The sequence below is a fragment of the Hemiscyllium ocellatum genome, chromosome 45 (assembly GCF_020745735.1).
Source record: "Hemiscyllium ocellatum isolate sHemOce1 chromosome 45, sHemOce1.pat.X.cur, whole genome shotgun sequence".
Taxonomy (NCBI): Eukaryota; Metazoa; Chordata; class Chondrichthyes; order Orectolobiformes; family Hemiscylliidae; genus Hemiscyllium; species Hemiscyllium ocellatum.
The window spans coordinates 21,869,911-21,889,494 of record NC_083445.1 but is presented as its reverse complement, the minus strand read 5'-3'; the positions used below and the strand labels follow the sequence as shown (position 1 = coordinate 21,889,494).

At 42.8% G+C, this 19,584-nt stretch overlaps 1 protein-coding gene across 6 annotated transcripts in view; it reads left to right on the top strand.

The window, feature by feature from the left end:
• gmip (GEM interacting protein) overlaps window positions 1-16,179 on the top strand; it is a 168,900-nt gene extending 152,721 nt beyond the window's left edge. For 5 of the 6 annotated variants that reach the window (XM_060855042.1, XM_060855047.1, XM_060855044.1 and 2 more), the window contains 3 exons: window positions 8,639-8,915; window positions 11,551-11,671; window positions 14,651-16,179. In XM_060855042.1, the coding sequence (XP_060711025.1) occupies window positions 8,639-8,915; window positions 11,551-11,671; window positions 14,651-15,348 (1,096 nt within the window). In that variant the 3' untranslated portion in view covers window positions 15,349-16,179. The remainder of the gene's footprint in view (window positions 1-8,638; window positions 8,916-11,550; window positions 11,672-14,650) is intronic. The other variant, XM_060855043.1, reaches the window with a different exon arrangement.
• Window positions 16,180-19,584: the final 3,405 nt, after the last annotated feature.

Below are 19,584 nucleotides of genomic sequence, written 5' to 3'. Positions count from 1 at the left end.
GCAAATGGAAAGCTGCTCTTACCTATGTTTAGGGGTTTCAGGCTTCAATTAAAGACTGTTAAGGTCAGGGGATCCAAGATGGCGGCGACCCAGCAAGTCTGTGTCTATAGTGCTCTTCCCAAGACTTGGGTAAAGTGGGTCACCCACCCCCACCACACTCACCAAATCATTCATAATAGCTGGTAAATTTAAATAGTTGCTTAGTATTACATTTAAATAGTCTAATATTTAGTAAAAATGACCAAAGGGAAGGGAGCCCGCAGCTCTCAACAAATAGGACCCCCTCCCCCACCCTCTCCTTCTTCAGCTGCAGCAGAGGCGTCCACAGCCGCCCCGGGGGACTTACCGACAGTAACAAGCCTTGTGGAGATGATCACCAAACTGGACGCGAAGATCGACGCCTTTATCGAGGAGTCCCGAAATCAATGAGACTCATTCTCGGCCGCACTGCAGAAGCACGACCGAGACATCCAGGAAATCGAGCGCCGAGTCGGAGGGGAGGAGTTAAAGGCCGCGACCTCCGAAACTGCAGCTCAATCGGCCGTGGATCAGGTCCGGACTCTCGAACAGCGAGTCCGAATCTTAGAAAATCATATTGACGATCTCGATAATCGAGGTCGTCGAAAAAATATTCGTTTGCTGGGCCTTCCCGAACGGGAAGAGGAAGGCCAGCTTACAGCATTCCTGGAGCAATGGCTGCCACAGCTTTTGAATCTGCATGCTGGATCAGGCCAGGTAAGGGTGGAATGGGCCTACCGGGTCGCAATACGTGGGCCCGGCCCGAAACAGCGCCCACACCTGGTCCTGTTCCGGCTGCAGAGCTATAGGGAGAGGCAGATGCTCCTAGAAGCTTCTAGAAATCTTGGAAAAGATCCCCAAACCATGATCTATAAAGGATCCAAGATCATGTTATTCCATACTCTTTTCCCCAGCTCTGGTCTGAAAGAGGAAGGCATTCGATGAGGCGAAGAAGCATTTAAGGGACTTAAATATTCAGTACTCCTTACGCTACCCAGCGACGCTACGCTTTAACTATGAAGGATCCATATATAACTTCGGATCACCAGAAAAGGCTAAGGAATTCTTGGACTCTCTTAGATAAACTGTAAGAGATAGTGGATGTTGGTTTGCCTTTTCCCCCACTTTGGTGTATATCCCCCCCCCTTTTTTTTCTTTTTTCTTACCTTACTGTTTATTATTATCATAGGGGGTGGGGAGAGGGATTTGATATTCTCCCCCCCGGGGGGTTGTTTTCTTTTATTATTTTATGTATATATGTGGGTATGTATATATGTGGGTATGTATATGTGTGTATGTGTATGTATGTATATATATATATATATATATATATAAGTTGGGGCGTTTGGTTAATGTTGGTGGGGGAGGTGGTTACCTTATTCTATTTTACCTCTGCCTTTAGGAGTGGGGTTGTTTCTCCCTTGTTATTTTGTATTATTATATTTAATTATTACTTGTTGAGGTTGTAATTTTATAGTTATATATTTATATATGGTATTAACATTCCCAAATATATCCAGGTGTTGGTGTGGGTGGGGGTAGGGTGCTCACTGTTAACTCTAGCTTTGTATTATATTTGAATTCTCCTCATTTCAGTGAGGAGCACCTGGGTCAAGGGTGGGGCATTGGGTGGGGCATTGGTTGGGAGAGGATAAGATGGACTTTTGGAGAGGAAGTGACACCCCCTGGGAACAAGGGGGAAAATCTCCACTTAGGTACATTTTATATTTTTTTTAATTTAGAAATAGTTTTTTATTATACTGTTGTGAGAGTATTAGAGAGCCTTTATTTTTGTAAATTTTATATGCTCTATGCTCGGGATGTTCCAGATAGGATTTCCCCTCCTGAGGGTTCTTGGATTTCCTCAGATGATTATGGTTGATCAATCGGTTAAGTGGTGCACCTGGAATGTCAAGGGGAGTAATTCGCCAGTCAAAAGGAAGAAAATATTATCAAATCTGAAGAAAGAAAGAGTTGATATAGCTCTCCTACAGGAGACACACCTGTCGGATAAAGAACACTTAAAATTACGACAGGGTGGATTTGATCAGGCCTTTTTTTCTTCTTTTAGCTCAAAAAGCAGGGGTGTTGTTATTCTTGTTCGGAAGAATTTCCCTTTCAAAATCCTAAATCAGATAAAAGATGATTTTGGACAATATATTTTGATTAAAACCCTCATAAATGGAGAGGAATATGGGATTTTAAATTTGTACTGCCCCCCGGCACACCCCTTTAAATTTAAAATGGAAGCTTTTTCAAAATTGATGGCTTTTGGTGCCCGTCATACAATTATAGGGGGAGACTTTAATTGTATTATGGATCCGGAAATAGATAGGATTCCCAAGAGTGCTGCAGGAGTATCTCCCAGATCTAGACAATTGGCGGATCTGAACAAAGAATTAGGATTAGTAGATGTATGGAGATGTCTTCATCCACAGGGCAGAGATTTTTCTTTCTACTCTAATCCACATAAATGTCATACTAGAATTGATATGTTTTTTGCCCCCTCGATATTTTCAAAATTCCATATCATCCTGTAGCAAATTACTATAGCAATTTCCGACCACGCTGCTGTATATATGGAAACTAAGGCAAGGAACAATGGGACATCCGCTCGGCATTGGCGTATGGACCCCTTCCTGATGAAAGATAGTAAATTTGTAAAGTACTTCTCCCAAGAATTTAAAACTTTTTTAGAAATTAATTCAGGTACAGCTAGCAACCTATCAATAATGTGGGAGACCATCAAAGCTTACGCACGAGGTTTGATCATCTCCTACTCAGCGACCCAGAAAAAATTGAAGGGAGAACAACAGCGTCTGCTCGAAGCACGCTGAAAAGTGGCAAAACAGCATATGTTGATAGACCTTCTATTATAAAATTGCAAAGGATTACGGCTCTTAGGACAGCTCTAAACACTACGCTTACTCAAACGGCTAAGAGGGAAATATTATTTGCAAAACAAAGGTTATATGAATATGGCGATAAACTGGGTAGATACTTAGCATTTCTTGCAAAGAAAAAAGGCCCCTCAGACTATTACGTCTATCAAGGAAAGTACAGGTATTTTGACTCATGATCATAAAAAGATTAATGCGATCTTTAGAGAATTTTATTCTGAGTTATATAATTCGCAGGATTGTGAAGATAGGACTAGGAGAATGCAGTCATTTTTTAAAAATTTGACCTTTCCGGGCCTAACTCCGGAACAGATATCGGTCCTAAATGCTCCTCTAACAGTCCAAGAAATACTTGATGCAATTAGGCAACTTCAGAGCAGTAAGGCACCGGGCCCAGATGATTTTCAAGCTGAATTCTACAAAGAATTTACAGAAATATTGGCTGGTCCACTTATGGACATGTATAACTATGCATATAGTCAGGGCTGTCACCCGCCTTTGCTGAAAAAGGCAAATATCTCTCTTATCCTTAAAAAAGGAAAAGATCCAGAAGACTGTACATCATATAGACCAATATCCTTGCTAAATGTAGATTTTAAAATCCTTTCTAAAACGTTAGCACTGAGACTAGAAAGGGTACTGCCACATATCATAAAGGAGGATCAGACGGGGTTTATTAAGGGCCGTAGATCATCTAATAATATTAGAAGGGTTTTGAATATGATTCAAGCCTGTCATCAGGGAAAGATACCAGGAGTAGTAGTTTCATTAGACGCGGAAAAGGCATTTGATAGGGTTGAATGGTCATATTTGTTTTACACATTGGAAAGGTTTGGCGTTGGACAGGTGTTTACCAAATGGGTCTCAACATTGTATAGTGATCCCAAAGCAGTTGTGGTTACCAATGGATTAGGTTCGGTTAGCTTCAGTGTGGGTAGGGGCTGCCGTCAAGGATGTCCTCTCTCGCCATTGTTATTTACGCTAATAATTGAACCACTAGTAGGAGCTATACGGGCTGATCCTAATATAACAGCCCCGAGGATTGGTATAGGTAAACATAAAATTACCCTTTATGCAGATGATGTTCTTTTATTCCTCAGTAATCCCCTGATGTCCGTACCTCGCCTATCCAAGTTATTAATACATTTAGTGCATTCTCAGGCTATAAAATTAATTTTTCAAAATCGGAGGCTATGCCAATGGGTGGCCTTGCTATGACACCCCACTTAGTGGACGGATCCCTTTTTCCCTTCCGTTGGTCCCTGGAGGGTTTCTTATATTTAGGTATTTTTATTACTCCAGTATTTGGTCAGTTGTATAAGGCTAATTTTGTGCATTTACTGGAAAGGATAAGGCAGGACCTCCAGCGATGGGGAGACCTCCCAATTTCCTAGTTGGGTAGAATAGCACTAATTAAAATGAATGTTCTGCCCCGTCTCCTATATCCTATGAGAATGCTTCCGGTGATGCTGCCGAGGATGGCTCTACGTAAATTATATGGCTGGCTGGGTTCCTTTACCTGGAATCATAGACGGCCCCTCATTAAGCTGAAGAAGCTACAGCTTCCACAGGCAAGGGGAGGACTGGACTTCCCAGACTTTAGGAAATATCAGTTAAGTTCCCTATTAAGTTACACAGCTGATTGGGTCTTGTCTGATCCACAATCAGTCTGGCTGGACATCGAGGCCTCTCAAGTAAAATACCCACTTATTAACCTCTTATTTTCAGACAAGAGGAAAATCATTACAGATCACTGTAAAAACCCCATAATACTAAACACAATTAAGGCTTGGAATATAATGCGGCAAAATGAGGGTAATTTGCATAAAACATCCTCCTATGCACAGATAGTAGGAGCATGGGGATTCCAACCAGGGTTTACAGATGCTACTTTTAAACTCTGGAGATCCAGGGGTATCTCATATTTAGGGGACCTATTTAAAGATGGGGTCCTGATGTCTTTTGAACAGCTGCGTCAGAAATTCAGATTACCTAATGGAGACCTCTTTCGATACTTCCAAATTCGAGATTATATCCAGAAGAAGACCACGTTATTAGATAGTCTTTATAAATCAGATAGAGAATGTAATGTCCTACGACCAGTGGGGGTATCCTCCGTTAGTACTATTTATCATTTACTACATGATGAAGTATCGGGAGATATGGACAACCTGCTAAAAACATGGGATCAGGATTTGGGACTAGAAATCTCTATAGAAATGTGGAATGATATTTGGGAAAATGTTAGAAGAATTACTATCTGTAACAGAACCCAGGCTATCCAGCTGAAGATACTTCATAGGGCCCATATAGCACCGGTTCGACTGGCAAACTTTAAGGCAGGAGCATCTCCAATGTGTCCCAAATGCAAAATAGAGGTGGGCACTCTTGTACATTGCCTATGGACTTGTCAGGAGATCCGTAGATATTGGACTAAAGTAGCAAGTACCCTGACAGAAATTTTAGGAACGGAAATTAGAGTGGACCCTATATCTCTCCTTTTGGGCTTTTCGAACTTTCCCTGCCTGGACATGTACGGGAAGAGACTATTTTCTATTCTCTCTTTCTGTGCAAGGAAAAATATTTTGATGAACTGGGTGACTGAGGGCCCCCCTGGACTTTCAAATTGGCGCAGATTAATTATGGAATGTATTCCCCTTGACTTCCTTACAAATATGGTGCACCGAAAGACTGAATTATTTTATAAAATATGGCAGCCCTTCTTGAATTACATAAATACAGATATTTCGGCTATCCTAACAAGGGCTTTTATTTAATGGAGATTACAAACCTGGCTGCTCCGGGGCCCCTTAGGAGAGGAATCCCGCACGAATACGGGTTTTACTACATTTGATGTTAACACATTCCGAGCATGTAAGAGACTTAAATATACACTCTGGTTAGTTGTAGGTTAGATTAGTAGAAAGTTGAGTTTTGTTTTTTCTCTATTTCGGTATTTTTTTTCTTTTTCCTTTGTTAAATTTTGACTATTGTAGATTTGATTTAATTGTATATCAATGTTTGTATTTGAGAGTTTTGTTTATTTTTGTAAATTTGTAAAAATGTTAAATTTCTAATAAAAATATCTTTAAAAAAAAGATTGTTAAGGTCAAACATTACTCCCACATGAGGGATAGGCACTTTGGTGAGGCAGCGGATGGAAACTAGTCGTTGCTGACACCTTCCTGGGTGATCTTTCAGATGTTATGAAAATGCTTCATATCTAATATCTCTTAGGGGATTTAAATTTAGAATAATTATGGAAAAAATGATCTTTTTCAAGTTAAAAGAAAAACCTAGAATGGTTTGAAAGATCATTATGGACATTGGAATTTTTTTTAACATGGCTTCCTGGAGACCACTGTTGGAGCTGTTGAACAGCGACTGACTCGGAGAGTGTTTTGCTTTTATCTGGCCTTCTGTTGCAGGTCAAGATAACTAGCTGATCATATTTTTCTGAAAAAAAACCACTTTTGATAAGTTCAGGATGAAACCTATCTGTTCTTCTGAGAAAGTGATTGAAGGAACATCTCAATATTGGATTTCTTGAGCAAGCTTTGTCTACTAAGACTCCAGAGACAACCATGTCTGATTAATGATGTGGTTAGACATGCCAGAACAACATAGAACATAGAACATAGAAGGATACAGCGCAGTACAGGCCCTTCGGCCCTCGATGTTGCGCCGACCGAATCCTACCTAACCTATACTAGCCCAATAACTTCCAAATGCCTATCCAATGCCCGCTTAAATGACCATAAAGAAGGAGAGTTCACCACTGATACGGGCAGGGCATTCCATGAACTCACAACCCGCTGTGTGAAGAATCTACCCCTAACATCTGTCCTATACCTACCACCCCTTAATTTAAAGCTATGTCCCCTAGTAACACCTGACTCCATTAGCGGTAAAAGGTTCTTAGTATCTACCCTATCTAAACCCCTAATCATCTTATACACTTCTATCAGATCTCCCCTAAACCTTCTCTTCTCCAATGAGAACAGCCCCAAGCGCCTCAGCCTTTCCTCATAAGATTTTCCTACCATTCCAGGCAACATCCTGGTAAACCTCCTCTGCACTCGTTCTAAAGCTTCCACATCCTTCCTATAGTATGGCGACCAAAACTGCACACAATACTCCAGATGAGGCCGCACCAGAGTCTTATACAACTGCAACATGACCTCAGGACTCCGGAACTCAATTCCTCTGCCAATAAAGCCCAGTACACCATATGCCTTCCTCACAGCACTATTTACCTGGGCACCAAGATCCCTCTGCTCATCCACTAGACTTTTGACCTTTGTGAATTCAAAATAACCCATTGGCCAAGGTGTATTTTTTCTTTCAGAAAGCCAATCTCTGCAGATAAATGTTTTTTCCCCTAATTTCCTTAAGTGTTACTTTAGCAAATGTTATGGGGATATTTAGAGAGAAAAAGATTTATACTTCAATATTACCGACTGTGTATGTTCACCAATTATCAGTAACTTCATGAAATATGTTTGACTTTGATAACCAAATAATAATGGTGTTTAAAAGCAAAATACAGAAATCGGAAATAAAAACAGAAAGTGTTGGAGAAACTCAAAAGGTCTGGCAGCATTTGTGCAGAAAGAAACACTTTATTGATTCAAATCTGTGAGAAACAAAGCCCACTCACTTCAATAATTTCAGTCCGAGACAAGATCTGAATCAGTAGTGCCCTTTATTTCACACTTGCAAGTGGGTGTGATGTCCACAAGGCAGGGACAAAACACACTGAATTCAACAAATACTCGATATTTATATAATTTGGTTCCTACTTTTTTTTTCTTATTTCATTGTTTCCCCCCTGTTTACATCCTCCACTTCCCTAAGACCGGTACCCATTACTCCTGTTTATCCATTGTCTAAACCGCCTTGTCTGTGACAAAATGCTTATTCCTATTCTCAAGGCCATTTGACCTCATCCTGCTGTGGGCACATCCTTGCCTTACCATTATTTACTCCCTCTATCTGTGCTGCCCCTCTCAGCATCTTATCATTAAAACTATTTTAATTGGAGTTTGTTCCTGTGTTTCTGTAAAAGTGGGAAACAAATGTTTATACCTACTGTTTATACAGGCCTGTCTTCACAGCATCTTATCACTAAGCCTGTGTTTTTTAACCATTGTCTTACAGTCCCATTTCTTTCTTGCATACATTTTTAGCTAATACAAAAAAAAACAATTATGCGTTTCCTCCACATAGCTCCCATTCTTGTTGACTCAGCTTTTGGCTGAAACAATTACACACTGATGTGAGTTCATTCACCTTGTATCAGAAATTATAATTGAGAATTGCAAAAGTAACATTAATTTACCATTTCCCACAAATCCAATATGACTTCTTCAGAATTCCTTAGAAAAGTCATATTAATTTGAAACACTTATTCTGTACCACTCTATCTCTTCTGTACCTCTTATTCTGTATCTTATGCTACCAGATCAGTTGAATTTTTTCAGCACTTCATAAAATTTCAATGATTGTGTTTAATAAGTCTTTTTGTTAAAAACCTGATACAGACAAGGTAGTTAATTGACCATCTTCATAACTGGAAATGTATGTTTATTTTAGGTTGTGCCCTGTTAAGTAATGGGGCCAAGGTGATTGTGCATTCCCTGGCTTCAGCTGTAACACCAGAAAGGGTGTGTAAACTATTGTTTCAGTTGCTTCAAGGTAGATATTTCTTCCTCTTGCAGAGTGACAGAACAATGCGAAGAGAACAAGATGTCGTCGAACAGCCTGGGAATAATCTTTGGCCCCACACTGATACGACCTCCATCTCAGGAAGATACAGCTTCCATGATTTCCCTGGTTAGCTGTGGGTATCAGGCTCAGATTATAGACTTCCTGATCACACAATGCAATCAGATCTTCGAACCTAGGCAAGACCTCAAAACCTGGCCATCAGAAATGCCAGCAAACCAAGAGAAGGCAGCCCTGGGCACAGCAAAAGGCAGGAGCAATTCTTCTGAGGTACAGTCTTGCAGAATTATCACAAGATTGTAGCAAGGATAAAGTGTTAAGTTAGGAGTCTTGTGAAATGGTGGTAGCATCACTATCTCTGAGCTAAAACCTCTGGATTCAAGTCCTGATTACCATGCAGATGTATCAAACATATCTAAACAGGTCAATGAAAAATAACTCAAAGTATCAGGTCGGTAGAATCTCGAAGATACAATATTTTATGTTGGCAGCCACTGCTTGAATCACTATATATTTTTGCAGACATAATCAGGGTGGATCAGACCCATTATCTCTTAGTGTCGACCCATCTCAAGTACTGCTGTAAATCCAAAGCAATTCAATCGTTGAATTGTGTAGCTGGAAAGTTTGAGAATGCAGGAACTCCCATCAAAGAACACAGCCAGGGGAATAATTTCTACTTGCCTCAGACAACACAGAGAGGAAATAGAGTATCACTGGGAAGGGTGGGGGATAGTTGGGAATGAAAAAGAGAGGGAAGGGAAATAAAGGAGTGAGGACAGAGATGGGACTTTGTTACGCTTTCATGCAATGTGGGCATCATTAGCTGGGCCAGCATTTGTTGCCAATCCTTAACAGCCTTTGAACTGAGTGGCCGATTAGGCCATTTCAGAGAGCCACATTGATGTGAGTCTGAAATCACAAGTGAACTAAACCAGGTAAGGACAGCAGATTCCCTTCCTTAAAAGAGCATAAGTGAACCAGATGTTGAGAGAGAGAGAGAGAGGCAGAATTGCAATATATTTATAGCTGGGGAGTGTTGTAGTATTTATATAAAGCAGAGAGGTTGGTAAGGCTTCAGTGTCTGAATTGAATTGAGAAGAGATTAGAGTCTTAGTAAATGGGAGTAACTGGGGAACTGAATGTCGAAGAATGACCACTGTTACAAAACAAGATGTTGCTGTATTCTTTGGGATGGCACGGTGGCTCAGTGGTTAGCACTGCTGCCTCACAGCGCCAGGGACCTGGGTTCAATTCCTGCCTCAGACAATTCCTGTCTGGAGTTTGCACATTCTCCACGTGAATGTGTGGGTTTCCTCTGGGTGCTCTGGATTCCTCCCACAGTCCAAAGATGTGCAGGTTAGGTGAATTGGTCTTGCTAAATTGCCTGTAGCGTTAGGTGCATTAGTCAGGGGTAAGTGTTGGAGAGTGGATCTGGGTGTGTTACTCTTTGGAGGGTTGGTGTGGACTGTTGGGCTGAAGGGCCTGTTTCCACACTGTAGGGAATCTAATCTTTTTCCTTTCTCTAAATCAACTACACTCTGAAACTGAAGTTTGTAAATTTTAAGATTAAAATTTCAGCATTTTCCAGCTGAGGGAACCCACTGCTCTTAAGTAAAAGACCAGGTTAGTGATGGACACAATGATTTCCCCAGTGGATTTTCAACTCTGATATATTTTCCAATTCAGTGAAAGGATGTTGACTAAACTAACAAATTACAGTACAAAGCTCTTGTAGTTTATTTTCATAAGTCTTCTATTTCTGCTTTCATTCAGTTATTCTCCTTCTCCTTTGCCCTGTAGACAACTTACCCTGTATACGGTTGAATGTAACACTTCAGTGCTGTCTGATAAACAGCTGCATTGTCAGAGGTGCTGTCCTCAAATGAGAACAAGGTCTTACTTATTTGTTCAGTTTATATTTAAATGTTCATGCACTGTTCATTTAAAGACTAGGTTGTTCCTCTGACTGCTGTTTTCTGGAGATTGCTGGAATTAGGATGGCTGCTTCTGTGATGATAACTGGAGTATGCTGGCTGTGAAGCATCAGAGGTGCTTTGTGACTTGCCAGAAGGTGCTATATAAATCAATGTCTTTTCCTTCATTCCCTCCAAAGGGTGTTTTCCTGTGCTATGAAAATGTATCAGGACTGATTGAAAATGTCTTGGACTTTTGTAAAAATAACAACACATAATTTTTTTAAAAAACTAGGATCAGGACTCTGCAAGAAAATGATAATATTTTAAACAAATCTTCAGACATTTATATTTAAAAAATGGAGGACGTAACAGAAAATGTTTTCAGTGCAGACAGTCCAGCTGCAAGGGCACCAGAGAAAACCACAACCTACACGTTTTTCTCCAAGCCACTCACCAAACTGAGGTGGGACTAACATTTCATTCCTTCACTGTCGCTGGGTGAAACTCCTGGAACTCTGCCTTAGATCACTGTGGGTATACCTTCACCCCAAAGGCTGTCATGATTTAAGAAGGCAGCTCACCACCACCTCCTCATGGAAGTTAGGCATGGGCAATAAGTGCTGACCTAACCAGTGATATCCAGATGTCCTGCATCAAATGTTTCTAGAGAATGCTGACTGGACATATGGCCATGAGGAAATTGATGGCCAAGTGACACTCGATTTCTGTTGTTGAACTGACTTCACACTGTAGGGTGCAGGTAAATGACAATGTCCATCCCTACACTTTCCGGAGGAGTCACAGTATGTGATTTCCTTCACTGGAAGCAGTGACTGAATGTAGCTGCCCCAGATTGTAACTAGGCACCGGAGGGAACAGACCTCCCTGGATCTGTTTGTTTCAGTGAAAACATGTGACACAAGTGATTTCAGATAGTAGATCTTGCTGGCTGCTGTGTGCTTACTGTCCTGTCTCTCCTATTGCAGAGTCTGGTTTTGAAAAGAAATTCAAGTGAAGGATATGTTTCGGACAAATCCTCGTCAAACGAAGCTCTTGATGACACACGGGACCAACGGAGAGAGAGCTCTGGCAGCAGCGACATGACAGGTGAGTGGGATGCATACATGTGTGAACAAATGGATAAAAGAGATTAAACCCATGGCTTAAAGGCTCAAATTTCATCCAAGCTGTTGGTGCCTATCCCATTTTTCCTCTCTACGATGCATGGAGCAGGGCAAGTATCTGGCATGGTTTGGGAATCAGTCTTAGATATTCCAATTTGAGAAAAGCAAGTTATGCCAGCAGCTATACCAATCACGTTGCTGTCAGGTTTAGCCACTAAGATTGTAAGTGCATCATTCAGATCATCCAGGGCAGCAGAGTCATTGGAGATTTGGGTTAGGGAGAGCTGTTGTCTTGTCCTTTAGAAAGACCACAGAGGCTTGGGTAAGGGGTCCCTTGTGTTTAACAGACCAACACCCATATAGTAAAAGAGGCAGCTAAAGAAATTGAAATTTACAAGGATTTTATTGTAAATCTACAGTTAAGCACAAACACCAGTTTCCACCTTTCCCTCCTGTCCGGAAACAAAACACCAATTGGGAGTGAATTTTTTTTTGCAAAATAAACCCATCACCAAATTTACAAATAACAAACACTTGAATCCATGTCTTTTATTTAACCTCTTAACAACCATAGTTTTAGCTATTTTAATCAACCTGTTTGCACATGTCATGACTCATCTGGGCAGGTAGGACTTGAACGTTGGCATCCTCGCCCAGAGGCAGGGATGCTACCACTGTGCCATAAGACCCCTAGAGAACAATTTTTGTTTCCTTTTTTTAAGAAAACCAGCATGTACTGACATGTTATAGTACAGCTGTGGAGCAGTTGGGACTTGAACTCAAGCCTCTGGCCCAGAGGCAGGGAGGCAAAACCTACTTTTTTAAAAATTTTATAAAACCCACCACCAATTAAAGTAAACACCTAATTCACAGTTACAAGCACAGTCTAGCAGGGGCTTGAACACTCCTTTGTGTATTATAAGAACTCATCAACAATTCACCCAATTTACTAAATAACAAATAAATGCAGCCCAAAAGAGGCAGGAGAAGGCAGGAAAAGAGGAAGGGGCTAAATCAAAATGGAGATGGTTAATTAATTAATGTACCCCAGTTCCCACAGCACTCCCCGCAAAGTCTCGAGGGTGCTGGTGAAAAATCAAGGTCAACCACAGAAGCTAGGCAGACAGTCGGCTATATGATCTGACCACAGCCCACTGCTTGGACATGTTGACAGCTGCTTTAGTCAGGCCCAGAAGAGGAGACCCTTTGACATGTCTGCCCAAACTGCTCTGCCCCCTCCCCGCACTGTGTACCCAAAGACCAGAATCATGGTGCTGAAGGTGCAGTCGAAGGAACGGTAACAAGTTTCTCAAATTAAAGACATTTTGGACAGTTCAATGGATAGGAAAGGTTTAGAGTGAGAGATGAGCCGAGAGTGTGGCGCTGGAAAAGCACAGCCGGTCAGGCAGCATCCAAGGAACAAGAAAATCAACGTCTTGCCAAAAGCCCTCCTTATGAAGGACTTTTGCCTGAAATGTCAATTTTTCTGCTCAGGTAAGGAAGTGCCTGACCTGCTGTGCTTTTCCAACACCACACTCTCTACTCTAATCTCCAGCATCTGTAGTCCTCACTTTCATTTAGAGGGATATGAGCCAAACATTTGGGACAAGTTCAGTTTCGGAAACCTGGTTGGCATGGGTGAATTGGGCGGAAGGGTCTGTTTCTGTGCTGTATGATTCTAAATAACTAAAAAGGGAAATGCAGAGTTCCATGAGCATCACCTGCTTTCAGACAGGAGCTAGTGCTGTTCTGGTTTTACCCTTAGAAAATCCTGCATTTCTAAAATGGACACCACATTCAGGATTAAAGGCCTTGACCAGTGGTGTAACCAATGAATTTTTAGCATTGATGGCAAAAGTGCTAAAAGCAAGGAGTATGAATAGAATAGACTATATGGCCCATCTCATCCGTGAGGGCAACAAGATCCAGGTGGATCTTTGGACTTGTGTTACCCTTAAGTGAAGTGGTCAATAGGAAACCACCTCATGTAGCCTCTACGCCTGAAAGAAAACAGAAGGACAATGAGGAGTGGAAAAATGATCAAAATAATTAGAATCTACCTTTGGACATATTCAGATCCTCAATGCAGTTGGAAAAACAAGAATGATCTGAGGAAATGTGCCGATTTTTCAGCCTCAGAAAGGCTGTAACTACACATTACAAGGGCACTGCGCCAGGGACCCAGGTTCAATCTCACCATCGGGTGACTGTCTGTGTGGAGTTTGCACATTCTCCCCATCTTTGTGTGGGCTTCCTCCAGATACTCCAGTTTCCTCCCACAGAGATGGTGGGTACAAGGAATGCACTGCCAACAGTGGTAGTAGACTCAGATACATTAGAATTATTTAAGCGACACTTGGATAGGCACGTGGATGATAGTAAAATGGAAGGTTCTGTGGGTTAGTAGGATAAAAGGTTGGCACAACATCAAGGGCCAAACAGCATGTACTGGCTCCTCTATGTGCAAGTTAGGTGGATTAGCTATGCTGAATTTCTCCATAGTGTCCAGGCGAGATGTGTTAGTCATGGGAAATGCGGGGTTATAGTGTAGGGGAAGGTGGGTCTGGATTGGATGCCCTTTGGAGAATTGGTGTGAACTCGAGGTGCCAAATGGCCTGCTTCCACACTGTGCGGATTTGATGGTTCTATCCTGCCCTCATACCTCCCCCCCTCCACCCCCCACTTAGGAGAAAGTGAGGACTGCAGATTCCTGAATAAGGGCTCATGTCCGAAACGTTGATTCTCCTGCTCCTTGGATGCTGCCTGACCTGCTGCGCTTTTCCAGCAACACATTTTCAGCGCATACCCCCCTACTCCCCTTAGTCCTGTCACTGTGTGTGACCAACCTGGGCCAACATTAGCTCTTGGGGTGAGGAGGTGGGGGGGGGGGGCTTCACTTCTGAAAATCTATCACTAATGTATTTTTGTTGTTGTCGTTCTCTTTTTACCCTACCCCTTTTAGCTGCAGGCCTAGTGGAGACAACGAGGCAGGTAGCTGAGGACTCTCACTCTCTGGATGGCCAGGATTGGGAAAGCGACGGCAGCGCTGAACCCGTGTTGCCTCGATGCAACTTCAGCCGGCAGCTGGGCAAATACCAGCGATACGGCCAGGCCAAGAGCCGGGCCATCATCCCCAAACCCTCAGCTCTCCCTATCATCACAGCCGGCCTGCCCTCGGCTCTGACAGGAGATAAGGAGAATACCCGGGCTGTTCCCGACAGCGGTGCGGTGATGGCAGCGGCCGCAGACACAGAGAGGAAAGTGAGCAGCTCGAGCCGGAGCTCATCGCCAGACAGCGGTACCCTGCGGCGCTCAGGCGGCAAACACAAGCGCTTTGAGATGACTGTGGGGACCGCCCGGCTGGTGTCCAAGCTGCAGGACAGGAGACGGGTGGACAGCAGTGAGGCCGACACTGAGGGCGAGAAGTTCAGCTTGGAGCAGCCGGAAGCGGCTGATGCCCCGGATCCACTGGGAGAGTTGGAGGATGAGCAGCGGCAGCATCAGCACACGGTTAATGCTGAACTGAACTCAAACCAGTCCAACAATGTGTGTCAAGAGCTGATAGATGAGCAGCGAGAGAAGCGGCGGGACATCGAGAGGATGCTGTATGTGTCCCGTCAACGGCAGAGCACCGAGGAGAGAGAGGTCCACTTTGTGTGAGGGAGGGAGAGGGGTCAGAGCAGGGAGATGTCCAGACATAATCCAAACACTGTCCACTTGTTAGCTGTCACCATCGTGACTCATTAGTGACTAACTGCAAGATACAAAGCAAAGGACAGAGAGAGACGCTGCCTGATGCCTTGTCAACCACATGCATTTACATAGAGCCTTTGACATAGGCAACAAAAACAGAAATTGCTGGAAAAGCTCAGCAGGTCTAGCAGCATCTGTGGAGCGAAATCATTTTGACATAGGACCTGGGCAGAGTAAAGAACACGCACAGAGGCTGCCTGGCACTTCTTCAATGACACGCATTTACATAGCGCCTTTGACAGAGGTTTGGCTGGAGTAAAGAACACGCAGACAGGCTGCCTGGCACCTTATCAACGATATCCATTCACATAGTACCTTTGACGCAGGGAAGTGTTCCAACATAAACAACTACGGACGCTGGACGAATCTATAACAAAACAAATTGGAAAGTGCTGGAGAAACTCTGCTGATTTGGCAACATCTGTGGAGAGAGAAAGAAACATAATTAACATTTTGAGTCTGATGGCCCTTGGTCAGTTCTGATCAAATCCCACATCCAGACTCAAAACATTAATTCTTTTTTTTCTCTCTCCTTGGATGCTCCCAGCACTGCTGGTCTTACTGAAGTATTTCAAAGCACTGGCCAGGGTGGCTAAAAATCCTTGATGTATATTTTACAAACAGATTTCTATCCTAAAAGACTCCCTGGTGCAGTGTTTTCCATCTTTTACCTCAAGCATTTTTATATATATTGCAATATTATAAATCCCAAAAAAGATTTAAAGAGTTTTGTTAACATTTAGTTGAATCTTGGTAATTATTAACAGGACTGTTATGTTGCTCACTTGAAGGATAAACATCAAGAGTTGGACAAAGGCTAGGAGTTCTATGGTGAATAACTCACCTCCTGACTTCCCTTGGTCTGTCCACTATCTACAGGGCTAATTTCAGGAGTGTGATGGAATATTTCCCAGTTGCCTGGATGGGTGCAGCTCTAGTAACATTTGAGAAGCTTGACACCATACAGCTCAAAGCAGCCTGTTTCATCAGCACCACATCCATAAATATTCTGTCCCTCCACCATCCTGAGTGGCAGTAGTATGTACCATCTACAAGATACACTCTGCCAATGCATCAAGACTGCTTCGACAGTATCTTTCAGACCCAAGTCCTCTGTCACCTGGAAGGATTAAGATAGTAGAGGACAGCATGCTGGCTGGGTAGTTAGCACTGGTGCTTCACAGTTGCAGGGACCTGGGTTTGGTTCCAGCTTCAGGTGATTGTGTGGAGTTTGCATGTTCTCTCCATGTCTGCGTGGGTTTCTGCTGGGTGCTCTCACAGTCCAAAGATGTAGGAGTTAGGTAGATTGGCCGTGCTAAATTGCCCACAGTATTCAGGGATGTGTAAGTTAGGTGGGTTAGCCATGGGAAATGCAGAGTTATGGGCATAGGGTAGAGGGCTGGGACTGGATAGGAAGTTCTTCAGAGGGTTGGTATGGACTTGTTGGGCTGAATGGCCTGTCTCCATGCTGTGGGGATTCTATGAGATGCATGAGAACATTATCACATGCAAATTTCCCTCCAAATCCCACAACATTCTGACTTGGAAATATATCACTGTTCCTTCACTGTCACTGGGTAAAACATGCTCCCAACAGCATTGTAAGTGTACTTACACCATATAGACTGCAGGGGCTTCAGGAAGGTAACTCACCATCAATGTAGGGAATCTAATCTAATCATCACCTTATTAAGGGGCAATTAGGATTGGCAATATATGCTGGCCCAGTCAGCAATCCTGTGAATTAATATATTTTAAAAAGTCTGTCTGGATAGGTTTACATTTCTGTTTTTGCTGGGGAGGCAATGTGTAGTGATGTAATTGCTATACTATCAATCCAGAAACACAGTTAATCTTCTGGGGACCTGGGTTTAAATCACCACAGCAGGTTGTGAAATTTGAATTCAATAAAGAATCTGGAATTAAGATCCAATGATGACCATGAAACCATTGTTGATTGTCAGGAAAAGCCCAACTGGATTACTAGAGTCTTTAGGGAAGGAAATCTGTCATCCTTATTTGGTCTGGCCTACGTGTGACTTCAGACCCACGGCAATGTGGTTGACTATTAACTGCCCTCTGGGCAATTAGGCATGGGCAACAAATCCCGTCATCCACATCCCATAAGTGAATAGAAATCTCTAATTCTGGTAATATCACTAAACCACAAACCCAGAGACCGTGAGATTAAATTCCACGGCAACAGTTTGAGAATTTCAAGTCTGCTATCAAGAACTACAAGTAAAATGCTGACTGCAAAGCTGTTGGATTGGCATCAAAACTGAACTGGTTCACTTCAGATGGGAGATCTGCTCTGAGCTGGTCTGGCCCCTTTGAGCAATCCAGTCTCACTCAACTGAGGCTCACCTTGATCTGATGTAATCTAGCATGAAATGATGCAGAGCTTCCCCCAGATTGAAGGTCGCCAACTCTGAGGGTACTCATTGAGTATTTTTAAGATGGAGATAGATAGCTTCTTGATTGTCAAGGGGATCAAGGGTTACAGGGAGAAAGATGGAGGAAGAATGGAGTTGAGAAACTTATCAGTCATGATTGAATGGTGGAGCATACTTGATGGGCTGAATGGCCTAATTTCTGCTCCTACATCTTAAGGAGGCAGCAATTACGGCGTGGACCTCACTCAAATTTCTAAAAATGGTTAGGCCCCTTTAAATCCTCACATTTCTTTATGGTTATAGCACGGCCTAATGCATTGCTCTCTTAAGACCTGATTACAGCTGCAAAAAAGTGATTGGAAAGTTGGGTACTCTTTTGTCTTTCTTGTTGAAACTATACATTTTCATTGACTTCCTGGAAACTCAACTCCTGTTGCCCCACCCAGTCCTCTGCCACCCCCATTACTCAACAGCTCTCATAAAGCCCATTCCCCAAAATTTTCAGTCTGGGATTGCATAAAATCTGAGGCAGGAAAACAGTGGGAAAAGTTTTGGAAGAAGTGGTCTAGCAAGCCCCTCACTTAGAGTCATAGAGATGTACAACACCGAAACACACTCTTCGGTCCAACTCGTCCATGCTGACCAGATATCCTAATCTAATCTAGTCCCATTTGCCAGCACTTGGCCTATATCCCTCTATTCATATACCCATCCGGATGCCTTTTAAATGCTGCAATTGTATCAGCCTCCACCACTTCCTCTGGCAGCTCATTCCATACTTGCACCACCCTCTGCTTGAAAAGTTGCGCCTTAGGTCCCTTTTATATCTTTCCCCTCTCACCCTGAACCAATGCCCTCTAGTTCTGGACTCCCCCACTCCAGGGAAAAGACTTTGTCTACTTATCCTATCTATGCCCCTCATGATTTTATAAAACTCCTTAAGGTCACCCCTCAGCCTCTGATGCTCCAGGGAAAACAGCCCCAGCCTCTCCCGAAAACTCAAATCCTTCAACCCTGGCAACATTCTTGTAAATCTTTTCTGAACCCTTTCAAGTTTCACAACATCCTTCCGATAGTATGGAAACCAGAACTGCATGCAATATTCCAAAAATGGACTGACCAATGTCCTGTACAGCCACAACATGACCTCTCCAACTCGTATACTCAATGCTCTGACCAATAAAGGAAAGCATACCAAACACCTTCTTCACTATCCTATCCACTTTCAAGGAGCTATGAACCTGCACTCCAAGGTCTCTTTGTTCAGCAACAATCCCTAGGATCTTACGTTTAATTGTATAAGTCCTGCTCTTTGCTTTTCCAAAATGCAGCACCTCATGTTTATCTCACTTAAACTCCATCTGCCACTCCTCAGCCCATTGGCACATCTGATCAAAATCCCATTGTACTCTGAGGTAACCCTCTTCACTGTCCACTATACCTCCAATTTTGGTGTCATCTGCAAACTTACTAACTGTACCTCCCATATTCACATCCAAATCATTAATATAAATGATGAATCAACATCAATCCTTGTGGTACACCACTTGTCACAGGCCTCCAGTCTGAAAAACAATCCACCACCACCCTCTGCCTTCCACCTTTAAGCCAGTTCTGTATCCAAATGGCTAGTTCTCCCTGTATTCCATGAGATCTAACCTTGCTAACCAATCTCCCCGGGAACCTTGTCGAATGCCTTACTGAAGTCCATATAGATCACATCCACCTCTTTGCCCTAATCAATCCT